This window comes from Ostrea edulis, chromosome 4, assembly GCF_947568905.1.
Source record: "Ostrea edulis chromosome 4, xbOstEdul1.1, whole genome shotgun sequence".
In the NCBI taxonomy this organism is placed as follows: Eukaryota; Metazoa; Mollusca; class Bivalvia; order Ostreida; family Ostreidae; genus Ostrea; species Ostrea edulis.
In genome coordinates, this window is record NC_079167.1 from 45,237,672 (window position 1) to 45,253,658 (window position 15,987).

At 37.3% G+C, this 15,987-nt stretch overlaps 1 protein-coding gene across 4 annotated transcripts in view; it reads right to left on the minus strand.

The window, feature by feature from the left end:
- Positions 1-3,701: 3,701 nt before the first annotated feature.
- The window catches only part of LOC125645726 (ankyrin-3-like), a 139,645-nt gene continuing 127,359 nt past the window's right edge, over positions 3,702-15,987 (minus strand). For all 4 annotated transcript variants that reach the window (XM_048871519.2, XM_048871517.2, XM_048871518.2 and 1 more), the window contains one exon: positions 3,702-4,354. In XM_048871519.2, the coding sequence (XP_048727476.1) occupies positions 3,773-4,354 (582 nt within the window). In that variant the 3' untranslated portion in view covers positions 3,702-3,772. The remainder of the gene's footprint in view (positions 4,355-15,987) is intronic.

The window sequence follows — 15,987 nt, forward strand, 5'->3', positions numbered from 1 at the left end:
GTACTTTTGCTGCCACGCTGTCTATAAATGAAGGAAGGGGCCAATTTGTTGTAGAACTTTGGCATAATGTGGGTTCAAGTGAAAATGTGTTGTACTCATCAGAACTTGTCATGTCGTCGGGAAGCTTGACCTCAATGTACTCTCCCGGCCAGAGTTGTGGTGTTGAGGTTTTTTCACTGAAGAAAACTGTGTGCGCATAGCTCTGGCATCCTCTGTGTTTCGTAGTTCTTCCAGCAGTGAATCAAGGGCTTGGGAGATTTCAGGCTTCAATGTAGCCAGTGTACGCGATCTTAGTTCGGTCCCATACCGTTGTTTCACTAATCTTGGGAGCTCAGGATGGATTAGGGTAAGCCAGGTAAGTACGATAAAGTTCTCCATTGTTGGGGTAAGTTCCTCATCCTCTTGGATTTCTTGGTCATTGTGTGTAATACCCAGTTCTGTTTTCAGGAGGTTATCTTCAGTAAATGTCATTAGTCACTGAAACAAGTCCTCAGGTCGTTCGTTAGGCTGTAGTCGAATGTTTACAAAGTCAAGGAAATGTGCACCCGTTGACTGAAATCCATAATGTAAGCGAATGATCTGCCATATGTCCCTAAGTGTCGTAGAATTGTTAACAATAGTGTTCCTTGCTATAATTTGCGATTTGACCGAGCACGAGTTCGAGGGTTCTGACTTTCTGTGCGCGGGTCTTTCTATTGGCCTCGGGGACATTCTCGTCGTCGTCCTCGAAGTTTCTATGGGGGTTAGCACGGGTTTTCTTCCCCCAATTTGCACCGTCCTCTAGATATGGTAAACAATTGGGGTCCAGGGAGAGAGTATGTAATAAATTTTGTCTCCAGTTTTCATAGGAGTTAACAGTTTCTACTTTCGTCAAGCACCACTGTTTTGGCGCTCTATTCGCCATGTTGTTTACGATGTTATGCCAAATACGTTAGTACCTGTGTGTCCGGGGTGAATTTTATCACACTGTTACTGTCCACTTCTAGGAGAGTTGAATATACGTCAAAAAATAGTTTGGGTTCATAAATGACCGCTGCCACCACGCCAGTTAGTGTATATCCGACACAGCAACAAACACTCAGTTGTAAACGCAGCACATTTATTAAACCGGAAACGTGAGAGAGAGAACAGAAAGGTGATTAAAACATAGAACAATACCGGTTACATAATGCTAACCCGGAATGCAAGTAATTAACATACTGGTGCTGTCTGTCTCTCTGTTGTCAAATGATCCTAATTCAAAGAATACACACCAAATAACTCAACACTCAAAGAAATGAGTATCTCGACTTGGCTGTTCAGTTGAAATAACGTTATTTTCTGATTCAGCTCATTAATTTTATCGGGAAAAGGAAACATGTTTCATAAGTGTTACTTTGACATATTTTTAAAATACTTTTCAAAACACTGTGTGTGTAATTTTAAGCTCCGTTTCCCCCCTTTCACACCTAAAAATCTGCGCTTACATAACTTTCAAGCGATATGGAAAGCAAACGGGGTCAAAATTCTATCCTTGTAACTACGCAATGCACCATTCGTTCATTGTACATGTAAATAAACATGTGCATGCGTGAGAATAGTGAAGCAGCTTTTTTTCATGGCTTGGATATATTATGTGTGAGATACGTGTAGTGAGGTGGTTTGGCGTCACGGTTCTTTTTGTGTATCATGAATAACCAGGCGGAGAAGAGGCAGCTGTCGTCGGATGGTAAAACACCGAGACCGGTCACAAAACAGGCCAAAATGGCGTCAACAAAGTCTCCGAAAGCTACAACTACAGCGACACCGAAATTGACGCCGGATACACGCAAAAGTTCTAGTGATGAGGGTTTTTCTATCGACGAGCAACTACTAATTAACGATTGCGGAAGCCGTTGATGAATTACAGAACGGACAACAGACTTTACATACCCAGATTTATCCGATAAAATGACTGTTTTTTCTCTCCGGGAGAACTCGTACTCTGATTTTTATAATACAATTGACAAGTTTTTCTCCAGGAGAACTCGTACCCAGATATTGATGGGTACAGCTTCTCTTGGAAAACACGTACCCGGGTACGACTTCTCCAGGAGAACTCGTAGTGGTACCCAAATTTCTGGGTACAAGTTCTCCAGAAGTCCTACATAGCACACACCGGCGGTTTTAACACTTAACACATCCAAAAGACGTATCAAAATTTCACATCAATTTTACAATACGCATATTGCACAATACCCCCCCCCCCCCTTCCTCCTGCCTTGCGCAACCGTTAGATGGACTTTTCTTGACATTCACTAGCATCATACATAACTCTATGACTTCTTGATTCAATGTCCTTATTGTAAATTAACCCAATTAAGATATTTCGTATTTCTGCGTAGAGTTTAGAAATTTTATTTTATTTTTAATTTAATTCATGGTAAATGCCCGTCAATGTCACTCATATGAACATCAAAATATCTCCTTAACACAGAAGATTTCAAATTATTCGTTTTAAGGGCCCAACACGCGAAGTAATGTTTCTGGCACGATTTACGACAGTCCCCTCCGTAGCAGGATATCAAGGCCCTGACGGCGTAGGCCATAATTCTGTTGCCGGCTTCTCTAGCGTTGACCAAAAATTTGTGTTCTGCCCTGCATATTAAGTTTGTCACTAGATATTATTACCGTTTTGAGCATTTTGAACACTTGCAATTCAATGTCACTATACTTAGCGCCCTTGATATTTGGCCTATATCTTCTTTAGAACCAAAATTTAGGAAATGTTTTAGCTAAAAAAAATTGTAATGAACAGTTACATGGATGATTTCTGTACACGTTTTAAAACGTCATATTATCCAGCCAGACTTAAGTCTTATTTATTTGGTTTAACCAGTATTTAGTCTTCTTAATGTAAAACTTATACGGTACCAATTTTGATGCACCAGATGCGCATTTCGACAAATAATGTCTCTTCAATGATGCTCAACCGAAATGTTTGAAATCCGAAATAACTATGAAGTTTTAATGTTTCCCGTGCTTTGAAGAAAGGCTAAATACACACAACCCCTGACAGATTAGGGGGCCATTATCTGAAATACTTCCGGTAATCACCCGTGAGTATCAACTTGGTTTAATCTGTTAAGCGTAATTAATGGGCTCTTCTAGGATACCAAATTGAATAGAGTACCGAAAATTGAATATTTTCACAAAACCAAAGATCTCGCTCATATATGAAATTTGAAATAATTAGCAATTTAAAAAATTTATAAATTAATTTAGGATTAATAAGTGATTAAAATAGCTCAGTTTTTTAAACGCTCATTTAGAGAATGCTAACCTATGCTGAAGTTGCAAATTTTGGGAAATTCGAATATTTTAAAACACCCGAACTCTGCATTCCTCGCCCCCTTGGTAATTTTTAGTTCCTGGTAGTTCTTAACAATACGATACAGCCATGCGATGTGAATGTTAAAGGCATGTAACTACCTTCCGAGATGTTTTAATAAAAACATCAGTGAAGGTCATGTCCGGCCAGAAAAGTGTTTTAGATAAAAGAATATTACATTGCAACACCCATGATCCATACTGTACGTACAAGAATTTAACACAAACGCACGGCACCTAGGCCAATGGGATCAGTATTGAAGCAGTAAATACTTCGTTGTCGCATCCTTACGCAGTAGTGATCAAAAGCTCAGGAGCTAACTTCCTTAGGTAAATAAACAAGAAATGCTGAATCATACAAAAAAATAATCATGATTTAATTACAGGATAAACAACCTTTCACTTCTCAAATCAGTATAATTGTTTACAATGAATAAGGCATTTTTCTGCCAACAAATGTAAATTTCCCAGCATGTGTCAGTTCCTCATCTTCGTCTCCTTCACTAGAAATAGACAAAAAATCTTCCATTTTGATGTAGTCCTTCAGTTTACTTGCAATGGGCAAGGTCTGTACATTTTTAAGGAATGGGTATTTCACATACTCTCTGATATGACAACAGCAGATTTCTTGCAATGATCTGGGAAATTTCAAACTATTTGAAAAAATCTCAACAATTTCTTTCTTCTCTCTCGCAGAAATATGCATGCTTAATTCTCGTGAAGTCATCAAAATACTGGATAAAATTTTGATAACATTCACTGGCAATTTTCTGTAACATTTTAGATACAGTTTCATTAATTCAATGTTTTTGTGAGTAAGTGTTAAAAATAGAGGTTCCACGTCAAAGTGGGGGTGAGAGTCTTGGTAAAGAACACAGCACACCATCAGCTTCTTCTCCCTACAATGGGAGTTTAGATCGCAGCCATTTTTGAGCAACACTTTAGCAACCTTGGTGCTGTTTTCACGAGAGGCCACCATAATTGGAGTCATTCCTTTCTCATTCATCTGTTAAAAATAATAAATCATCACATTAAATCCAAACCATTCCATTAAGTTTTCAAAACAAAGCTGGTATATATGTAGTAGAGTAAATAGTCACTGTTTGGATTTCTTTAGTCAATGTATAGTATATTGAATGGGACAGAAATAGCTGCAGAACAGGACAAAGTCTGTTCATATTATGCTCTGTGTAGCAAGAGAGGCATCATTAAACTATATACATGTACCTGGTACATGTATTAAGCACTCTTGCAAATCAATTTGACATAATACACCCTTGTGGTTCTTGAAAAGATTTTCAATATTTACCCAAATATTCTTAAGTAAAAATTCAACTTCTACCATTGCCCAACCCCAAACCCAGTGGTTATTGGTGCAAACAAATATTAATCCATACTACATAGAGATGCTAGCTTGCATATTTAAAACAAGCATTCTGAGAGTATTGGGCAATAAATAGTCCCCTACCGGTTGCAAAAATTACTGTACCACAACATTATTCAAAATTCATTATGTAGGTTATGGTAAAAGGGAAAATTGGGGAACCAGGATAGGAAATCAACTACTATTCGAGTGAGACTAGACCAGAAAAAAAAGAGAAATTTATAATTAGGTCTTTAACCAAGACAATAAACTGTGACATGCAGGTGATCATGAATAATTTAGCTATATTGTTGTATTACTATGCTAGAAGTTTTAATGAGTGTAGGACTCTTATCTACAGAGATAAGAAACTTGGATGTAAACTAACACATATAACGCACAATTTATGCTATTTTTATTCAAGGGCAATAACTTAATAAAAAATCAACGGACCGAGACGAAATTCAAACTTGAACGGTAATTTGTTATGGCAAAGCAATGTACCAAATATCAAATGAATATCTGCAACCATAACCACATCGCTCACCTGAGTCACCTTGGCCCATATCTGAAGACTTTCCATATATATTTGCATGTATAACCTTAGTCCCTAATATGTCCCCAACCTACCCCTGGAGGCAATGATTTTTGCAAACTTGAATTTACATTATGTCAGAAAGCTTTCATGTACATATCAACTTCTTTGGCCCAATGGTTCTTGAGAAGAAGATTTTTAAATATTTTCCCTATATTTGTTTGTAAAACTTCGATTCCCTCCTTGTGGCCCCATCCTACCCCCGGGGGCCATGATTTGAACAAACTTGAATCTGTACTATGTCAGAAAGCTTTCATGTAAAAATCAGCTTTTCTGGCTCAGTGGTTCTTGAGAAGGAGATTTTTAAAGATTTTCCCTATATATCTGTATGCAAAACTTTGATCCCCCCTCGTGGACCCATCCTACACCCCGGAGCCATGATTTGAACAAACTTAACTCTGCACTATGTCAGAAAGCTTTCACGTAAATCTCAGCTTTTCTGGCTCAGTGGTTCTTGAGAAGATTTTTAAAAATTTTCCTATATATTTGTATGCAAAATTTTGATCCCCCCTTGTGGCTCCATCCTACCCCCGGGGGTCATGATTTGAATAAACTTGAACCTGCATTATGTCAGAAAGAATTCATGTAAAAATCAGCTTTTCTGCCTCAGTGGTTCTTGAGAAGATTTTAAAAGATTTTTTCAATTATATTTGTATGTAAAACTTTGATCCCCTTATTGTGGCCCCATCCAAGGACCACTGTACGGAAGTGACGGATCGCAATGATAAACCTTATTACAGAGCTACAAGTCACCATCTATCATCGCTGAAAGTCTCAAGACTCAATCTTTAACCGTTTATGAGAAAACGCCCGGACAAAATGTCATTTGAAAAATGGAAAATCGGCCGCAACTTGCGACCGGAAGTGAATTTTGAAATAATGTTATAGGGTACCCTATATATGGATAATGTCAATAATACCTGTAAATATCGTATTAAAATCTTGATAAATAAGTGAGATATACGAGGACAAAGAAAAACCATTTTTCCGAAGTTTTTCTCTAAAAACCGGAAGTTGATGGTAAAACTTCTGGTAAGTCTAACATTTTCTGAAACACCGAAAGAGACCTAATTAATCTATGCAAGTTTTGTTTTAAAAGTATAAATTTGAAATTTGACGTTTCTTTTGTTCACTTCCGGTGACGGCCGGAAGTGACGGATCGCAATGATAAACCTTATTACAGAGCTACAAGTCACCATTTATCATCGCTGAAAGTCTTAAGACTCAATCTTTAACCGTTTATGAGAAAACGCCCGGACAAAATGTCATTTGAAAAACGGAAATTCGGCCGTAACTTGCTACCGGAAGTAAATTTTCAAAAATTGAAATGGCGGTATAAACTTCAGATGGCAACGCATCAACTCTGAAAATTTGGAGCAAATCGATCAAGCCATCTCCGAGAAATCCTCTGCACAAAATCGGTAAGAAAAAAAAAAAAAGAATAATAACTAGACACGATCTCGTTGCGAGCAACGAGTAGGTCTTCCGTCCGATTTGTTGATGCACTCGGAGTTAAAAAAAAAAAAGAAGACAAATGAGTCCCAATTTAGTTTCCGACTTTAAGACACTTTAGATATAATCAATTTTTCATATCATAAGCTTCTGAAGCAAAGTTGCGGTGAAATTCGTTTGAAATTCGACTCTCCAGGCGAGCCATAAGGCCCGCGGGCCTATTTCTTGATGTCATTTGTTAGCCCTCTATAGACTCAACAACTTTAGTTCTATATGTCTTTACAAAATATTTACCTGTAAAAAGTTATTGAGATCGACCGATATTGACAAAAAATCGACTCTACAGGCGAGCCATTAGGACCATAGGCCTATTTCTTGATATCAATCGATAGATCTCGATAAACTGAACAACTTTTGTTCAATATGTCCTTACAAAATATTTACCAGTTACAAGTTTTTGAAATCGACTGATATCGACAAAAATCGACTCTACAGGCGAGCCATGAGGCCCACAGACCCATTTTTTGATATTGATCGATAGGTTATGACACATTGAACAACTTTTGTTCAATAATGCTTTTCAAAAAATATGTCCTTTTAAAGATATGAGGCGTCAAATATTTACGATTTTGGCCCTTAAAATCTCTAATTACGTAACATATGACCTACTTTTTGATTTGATAAGATCAAGCTCGTTGAGATGAACATTTCCGCTTCTACAACTTATTATAAAATATTAATAGTTTCTGAGATATTCTGAAAAACATTTGGACCCTTCTGAACCCCTAATTTAAAGGGCCAGCCCGTTTTGCTTGATATCGTAAGAAAGTCTTGTCATTTTAAACATTTTTTGCTCAACAAGTATTTAGAAATTCTTTACCGTTCTCGAGTTATCTCTACGAGAAATATTTAGGGGCCAAACTGTAGCTCCCTAATGGGGCCACATAGGGAAAAAACGAAATGTACATATTGTTTAGATTATCATTCTGAACAACTTTTGTTCAATAATGCTTTTCAAAATATTTGTCGTTTTCAAGATATGAGGCGTCAATTATTTATGATTTTGGCCCTTAAAATCCCTTATTACGTAACATATGACCTACTTTTTGATTTGATAAGAACAAGCTCGTTTAGATGAACATTTCCGCTTCAATGACTTATTACAAAATATTAATAGTTTCTGAGATATTCTCATAAACCTTTGGACCCTTCTGGGGCCCTAATTTAAAGGGTCAGCCCCTTTTGCTTGATATCGTAAGAAAGGTCATGACATTTCAAACATTTTTTGTTCAACAAGTATTTAGAAATTCTTTACCGTTCTCGAGTTATTTCTAGAAGTAATTTTTAGGGGCCAAACTGTAGCTCCCTAACGGGGCCACATAGGGTAAAAACGAAATATGCATATTGTTCAGATCATCATTCTGAACAACTTTTGTTCTTTATTGTTTTTCAAAATATTTGTCGTTTTCGAGATACAAGGGGTAAAGAATTTATGGTTTTGGCCCTTAAAATCCCTTATTACGTAACATATGACCTAAAGTTTTATATGAATAGATTTGGATTGTTGAGATGAACATTTTTTGTTCTTTGACTTATACCAAAATATTAACGATTTTTGAGATATTTGATCTAGACTTTGAGCCCTTCTAGATCCCTAATTGAAGGGGCTAGCCCCTAAATCTTGATATTTTCGAAAAGATCTCGTAAATGTGCACAACGTTTGTTCTACATGTCTTAACAAAATATTTGCAAGAAAAAAGATATTGGAGATCAAAGGTCAAAAATCGCCGAAATCGGCGAAAAATTTTGGCATCCATTTTTTCAGGTCCAGGCGAGCGTTTAGGCAAATCGCCTCCGGTAAAATCGAATCCCCCACAAATCTTCTAAAATGTTTACTCTATCTTGTGTAGAAATTTCAAGACTCTAGCTTCAAAACTAACGGAGGAGATGTGTGGACAACAAGGCCCTTCAAAAAGTCACTAAAAGAGAGATAACTCCTGACCGGAAGTGACGTCAAGCACGAAATTTTGCAAGCAAAGTCTCGTCACCAAAAGACATCTTTCCTGAAAATTTCGTGAAAATCGATCGAGAAATGGCTGAGAAAAACGCGTGTACTACCAAGGAAAATAATAATAATAATAATAATGAAGAAGAAGAACGCGAACAATAATAGTAAGGTCTTCCGCAGGAGACGGAAGACCTTAATAACGAGCTATAACTGTGTTGGGATGCCAACACAAATGTCTCCGAACATCTCCCTATGTCAGAAATGCCTTTTGATGCATGATATGCACTCAGGATTCTTAAAAAACCCTAAAAACTGAATTTGGTTGAAATCCAATGGACTTGATTTTTGGCCGCCATTTTCTTCAATGGCGGCCATTTTGAAACATTTGAAAATAGATTGGAAGGAAATACTGATGCTAGAAATGAATTGTTAACCCTCAATTTACCCCAGAACTTAAATGTTGTAGATATTTTAACACTTTCAAATATTTAGGGATATGGCGGCCATTTTGAAAATGGCCGCTCAAAAAAATTTGATGATGGAAATGGACTCGGGATCACAAAATCACCCTAAAAACATAATTTGGTTGAAATCCGACAACCTTAATTTTTTGACGTTTTTTGGCCGCCATCTTGAAACGGCAGCCATTTTGAAAATTTGAAAAGTTGATTGCACCCTTCCTAATGACCCCCTATCAGCTCACAAAGTTTGAAGTGGATCAGTCGAAGCACTTTCATATAATCGAGCGGACAAATTTCTCACTAAAGAAGAGGAAAAATAAGAAGAAAAAATAATAACGAGCTATAACTGTGTTGGGATGCCAAACTAAATTTGGTTGAAATCCGACGGACTTGATTTCTGGTCGCCATTTTGTTCAATGGCGGCCATTTTGAAACATTTGAAAATAGATTGGAAGGAAATACTGATGACAGAAATGAACTGTGGACCCTCCAATTACCCTAGAAAACAAATGTTGTAGAGATTTTAACATTTTCAAATATTTTGGTATATCGCGGCCATTTTGAATATGGGGGCTCAAATTTTTTTTTTAATGGTGGGAATGAACTCGAGGTCGCCAAATTACCCTAGAAATAAAATTTGATTGAAATCCGATAACCTTGATTTTTTGACGTTTTTGGCCGCCATTTTGAAACGGCGGCCATTTTGAAAATTTCGAAAGTTGATTGCACCCCTCCTTATGACCCCCTATCAACTCACAAAGTTTGAAGTGGATCTGTCGAAGCACTTTCATACAATCGAGCGGACAAATTTCTCAGGAAAGAAGAGGAATAATAAGAAGAACGAGCTATAACTGTGTTGGGATGCCAACACAAATGTTTCCAAACACTTCCCCATGTCAGAAATGCTTTTTGATGTCAGATATGCACTGAGGATTCTCAAAAAACCCTAAAAACTGAATTTGGTTGAAATCCGACGGACTTGATTTTTGGCGGCCATTTTCTTCAATGGCGGCCATTTTGAAACATTTGAAAATTGATTGGAAGGAAATACTGATGCTAGAAATGAATTGTGGACCCTCCATTTACCCCAGAACCCAAATGTTGTACAAATTTTAACACTTTCAAATATTTCAGTATATGGCGGCCATTTTGAAAATGACGGCTCAAAAAAAAATTTTTATGGTGGAAATGGACTCGGGATGCCCATATTACCCTAGAAATCGATTTTGGTTGAAATTCGACATACTTGAGTTTTTGACGTTTTTTTGCCGCCATCTTGAAAAGGCGGCCATTTTGAAAATTTGAAAAGTTGAATGCACCCCTCCTAGTGACCCCCTATCAGCTCACAAAGTTTGAAGTGGATCTGTCGAAGCACTTTCACAAAATCGGTCGGACAAATTTCTCACTAAAGAAGAGGAAAAATTAAAAGGAAAAGAATAAGAATAATAAGAATAACGAGCTATAACTGTGTTGGGATGCCAACACAAATGTCTCCGAACGCCTACCCATGTCAGAAATGGTTTTTGATGCCAGATATGCACTCAGGATCCTCAAAAAATCCTAGAGAGTAAATTTGGTTGAAATCCGACGGACTTGATTTTTCGCCGCCATTTTCTTCTATGGCGGCCATTTTGAAACATTTGAAAATAGATTGGAAGGAAATACTGAAGCTGTGGACCCTCCAATTACCCCAGAAACCAAATGTTGTAGAGATTTTAACATTTTCAAATATTTTGGTATATGGCGGCCATTTTGAAAATGGCGGCTCGAAAAAAAATTTTGATGGTGGGAATGAACTCGGGGTCACCAACTTACCCTAGAAATAAAATTTGGTTGAAATCCGACAACCTTGATTATTTGACGTTTTTGGTCGCCATTTTGAAACGGCGGCCATTTTGAAAATTTCAAAAGTTGATTGCACCCCTCCTCATGACCCCCTATCAGCTCACAAAGTTTGAAGTGGATCTATCGAAGCACTTTCACAAAATCGCGCGGACAAATTTCTCTGGAAAGAAGAGGAATAAAAAGAAGAAGAAGAAGAAGAAAATAAGAATAATAAGAAACGGAGCAAAAACAATATGTCTCCGACACTTTGTGTTCGGAGACATAATAAGAAACGGAGCAAAAACAATATGTCTCCGACACTTTGTGTTCGGAGACATAATAATAAGAAGAAAATAAGAATAACAAGAAACGGAGCAAAAACAATATGTCTCCGACACTTTGTGTTCGGAGACATAATAAGAAACGGAGCAAAAAGAATATGTCTCCGACACTTTGTGTTCGGAGACATAAATAATAATAAACAGTACAATCACTATAAGGTCTTCCGTCTGAAACGGAAGACCTTAATAAGAAACGGAGCAAAAACAATATGTCTCCGACACTTTGTGTTCGGAGACATAATAAGAAATGGAGCAAAAACAATGTCTCCGACACTTTGTGTTTGGAGACATAATAATAAGAAACGGAGCAAAAAGAATATGTCTCCGACACTTTGTGTTCGGAGACATAATAAGAAACGGAGCAAAAAGAATATGTCTCCAACACTTTGTGTTCGGAGACATAATAAGAATAATAAGAAACGGAGCAAAAACAATATGTCTCCGACACTTTGTGTTCAGAGACATAATAATAATAACGAGCTATAACTGTGTTGGGATGCCAACACAAATGTCTCCGAACACCTCCCCATGTCAGAAATGCTTTTTGATGCCAGATATGCACTCAAGATCCTCCAAAACCCCTAGAAACTAAATTTGGTTGAAATCCGACGGACTTGATTTTTGGCCGCCATTTTGTTCAATGGCGGACATTTTTGAAACATTTGAAAATAGATTGGAAGGGAGAACTGATGCTAAAAATGAACTGTGGACCCTCCATTTACCCCAGAACCCAAATGTTGTAGATATTTTAACACTTTGAAATATTTCGGTATATGGCGGCCATTTTGAAAATGGCGGCTCAAAAAAAAATTTTGATGGTGGAAATGGACTTGGGGTCACTAAATTACCCTAGAAATGGAATTTGAATGAAATCCGACAACCTTGAGTTTTTGACGTTTTTTGGCCGCCATCTTGAAACGGCGGCCATTTTAATAATTTGAAAAGTTGAATGCACCCCTCCTAGTGACCCCTATCAGCTCACAAAGTTTGAAGTGGATCCGTCGAAGCACTTTCACAAAATCGGTCGGACAAATTTCTCACTAAAGAAGAGGAATAATAAGAATAAGAAGAAAATAATAATAACGAGCTATAACTGTGTTGGGATGCCAACACAAATGTCTTCGAACACCTCCCCATGTCAGAAATGCTTTTTGATGCCAGATCAGATTCTCAAACAAGAGGTCCATGGGCCACATCGCTCACCTGAGTCACCTTGGCCCATATCAGAAGATTTTCCATATCTATTTGCATGTAAAACCGTAGTCCCTATTATGGCCCCAAACCTACCCCTGGAGGCCATGGTTTTTGCAAACTTGAATCTACACTATGTCAGAAAGCTTTCATGTAAATATGAACTTCTTTGGCCCAATGGTTCTTGAGAAGAAGATTTTTAAAGATTTTCCCTATATATTTGTATGTAAAACTTTGATCCCCTATTGTGGCCCCATCCTACTCCAGGGGGGCATGATTTCAACAAACCTGAATCTGCACTATATCAGAAAGCTTTCATAGAAATCTCAGCTTTTCTGGCTTAGTGGTTCTGGGAAGAAGATTTTTAAAGATTTTTCCTATATATTTGTATGTAAAACTTTGACCCCCTATTGTGGCCCCATCCGACCCCCGGGGGGCCATGATTTTAGCAATTTATAATCTGCACTATATCAGGAAGCTTTCATATAAATCTCAGCTTTTCTGGCTCAGTGGTTCTTGAGAAGTTGATTTTAAAAGATTTTTCCTATAAATTTGTATGTAAAACTTTTATGCTCCCCTTGAGGCCCCATTCAATCTCCGGGGTCCATGATTTTAACGAACTTGAATCTGCACTATATCAAAAAGAACAACAACAACAAAAAAAAACCAAAAAAACCCCCAAAAAACTTTGACCCCCTATTGTGGCCCCATCCCACCCCTGGGGGCCATGAATTTCATAATTTAGAATCTGCATTATATAAGGAAGCTTTCATATAAATCTAAGTTATTCTGGCTCAGTGGTTCTTGAGAAGAAGATTTTTAAAGATTTTCCCTATATATTTGTATGTAAAACTTTGATCCTCTATTGTGGCCCCATCCGACCCCCGGGGGCCATGATTTTAACAATTTAGAATCTGCATTATATCAGGAAGCTTTCATATAAATCTCAGCTTTTCTGGCTCAGTGGTTCTTGAGAAGAAGATTTTTAAAGATTTTCCCTATATATTTGTATGTAAAACTTTGACCCCCTATTGTGGCCCCATCCGACCCCCGGGGGCCGTGATTTTAACAATTTAGAATCTGCATTATATAAGGAAGCTTTCATATAAATCTCAGCTTTTCTGGCTCAGTGGTTCTTCAGAAGAAGATTTTTAAAGATTTTCCCTATATATTTGTATGTAAAACTTTGACCCCCTATTGTGGCCCCATCCGACCCCCGGGGGCCATGATTTTAACAATTTAGAATCTGCACTACCTAATAAAGCTTATCTATAAATTTCATCTTTTCTGGCCCAGTGGTTCTTGAGAAGAAGATTTTTTAATGAACCTACCCTATTTTTACCTTTTCTTGATTATCTCCCCTTGGAAGGTGGCCTGGCCCTTTATTTTAACAATTTAGAATTCCCTTTACCTAAGGATGTTTTGTGCCAACTTTGGTTGAAATTGGCCCAGTGGTTGTTGAGAAGAAGTTGAAAATGTGAAAAGTTTACAGACGGACAGATGGACGGACGGACGCCGGAATACGGGTGATCAGAAAAGCTCACTTGAGCTTTCAGCTCAGGTGAGCTAAAAACCCTAGAAACTAAATTTGGTTGAAATCCGAAGGACTTGATTTTGTGGCCGCCATTTTCTTCAATGGCGGCCATTTTGAAAAATCTGAAAATAGATTGGAAGGAAATACTGATGCTAGAAATGAATTGTGGACCCTCCATTTACCCCAGAACCCAAATGTTGTACAGATTTTAACACTTTCAAATATTTCAGTATATGGCGGCCATTTTGAAAATGGCTGCTCAAAAAAAAATTTTGATGGTGGAAATGGACTCGGGGTCACCAAATTACCCTAGAAATAGAATTTGGTTGAAATCCGACAACCTTGATTTTTTGACGTTTTTTGGCGGCCATATTGAAAATTTCGAAAGTTGATTGCACCCCTCCTCATGACCCCCTATCAGTTCACAAAGTTTGAAGTGGATCTGTTGAAGCACTTTCATACAACAGATATGTGAGTGGATCTAACATCCAATTTTAATTAGATTGTTGCATTTGCCTCATTCTTAAACCTATAAAAAATTGCATTCATTTTTGAGAGACAAAAGATATAAAGACCTCTTTTGTCATATTTCAATTGCCCCTGCCGATTTTCACACCTTCTGTACGAATGTTAATTTCAAATACCCGGATTAGCTGACCTCTATTGTGGTAAAACAAAAAAGCACCTTGGAATTTGTGTAGAATATATATGTACAAGATATACACAGATCGGTCTTTGCATTATGCAGACAGTTCCGATAAATAATTTTAAATTTTTTTTTTATTTAAAAAGAGAAACTTGATCATACATATGCATATATGCCAACTTTCCCGATTTGAAGCAGTTGAAAAAGCAAATCCCGATATCCCGATCGGGATTGCAAAAATACCCCGAAATCCGGATTTTCTAAAAATATCTCCCATCTTATGACAACAAATCCCGATTTCCGACCGGAATTTGAAATCCCGCGTCATTTCTTTGTGGCTGGTCAATCAGAAATCAGGACAATAGTCAGCCATTGCTGTTTACCTGTGTCGCGTGGTATCCGGGTGGTGTAATTTACCTGGTCTGCCTGTGTCGGGGTGTTTATTGGACAGTGAGGAGCATGTTTTGATAGTAATTATTAATCGAGAAAACGGATTTCAAATTGACATATTCTTTACACGAACATGAATGACAATGATGATAGTGTTACCACCAAACAATCGGATATTCCCGATTTTCGCTGACAGCATCCAAAATATGCAATACATGTAGGTACGTCAAATATATATTTTTTTCAATTATTATTATAATGATATAGGCTATCCGAATCTATAGCGATGTATTAGAAAATTATAGGGGCGTAATATTCAATACACTTTGTGATGCGCAATTCGTACAACTCTACTGAATTTGACATTAGCAAGTAGCCTTCATTTACAAGTAAAAACATATATTTTGATGACTTTTTTTCTTCTGGTAATTATTTCAGATGTCATGGGTGCAAAGGTTTTGTTCGCAAACTTCGTGGCAGGGCAGAAAACTCCTTTTCTGGTTGCAATGCAGATTGTTCCACCAGACTCTGCAAGCCCTGGGCATGTTTACAGACAGCAAGATCGCCTTTGTAGTCGTACCTAAATGCACGTGCTTTAAGTTAAATTTTGATATATATAGTCCAGTCATGTTATGGTGTGAAAGGATGCAACTTTAAGTATTATTTGATAATATGTATGTAACTTGTTGTTGGAGAGGATATGTTAGTTTATTTTTAACTTTTTGCTGAATAGTTAATAAAATAATCATGTATATCTTTCAAAGTGTGTTTTTTTTTTAGTTTTGTTGAAGTTATTGGTCAAACACACATGATATTGGTTTAATATATATGTAC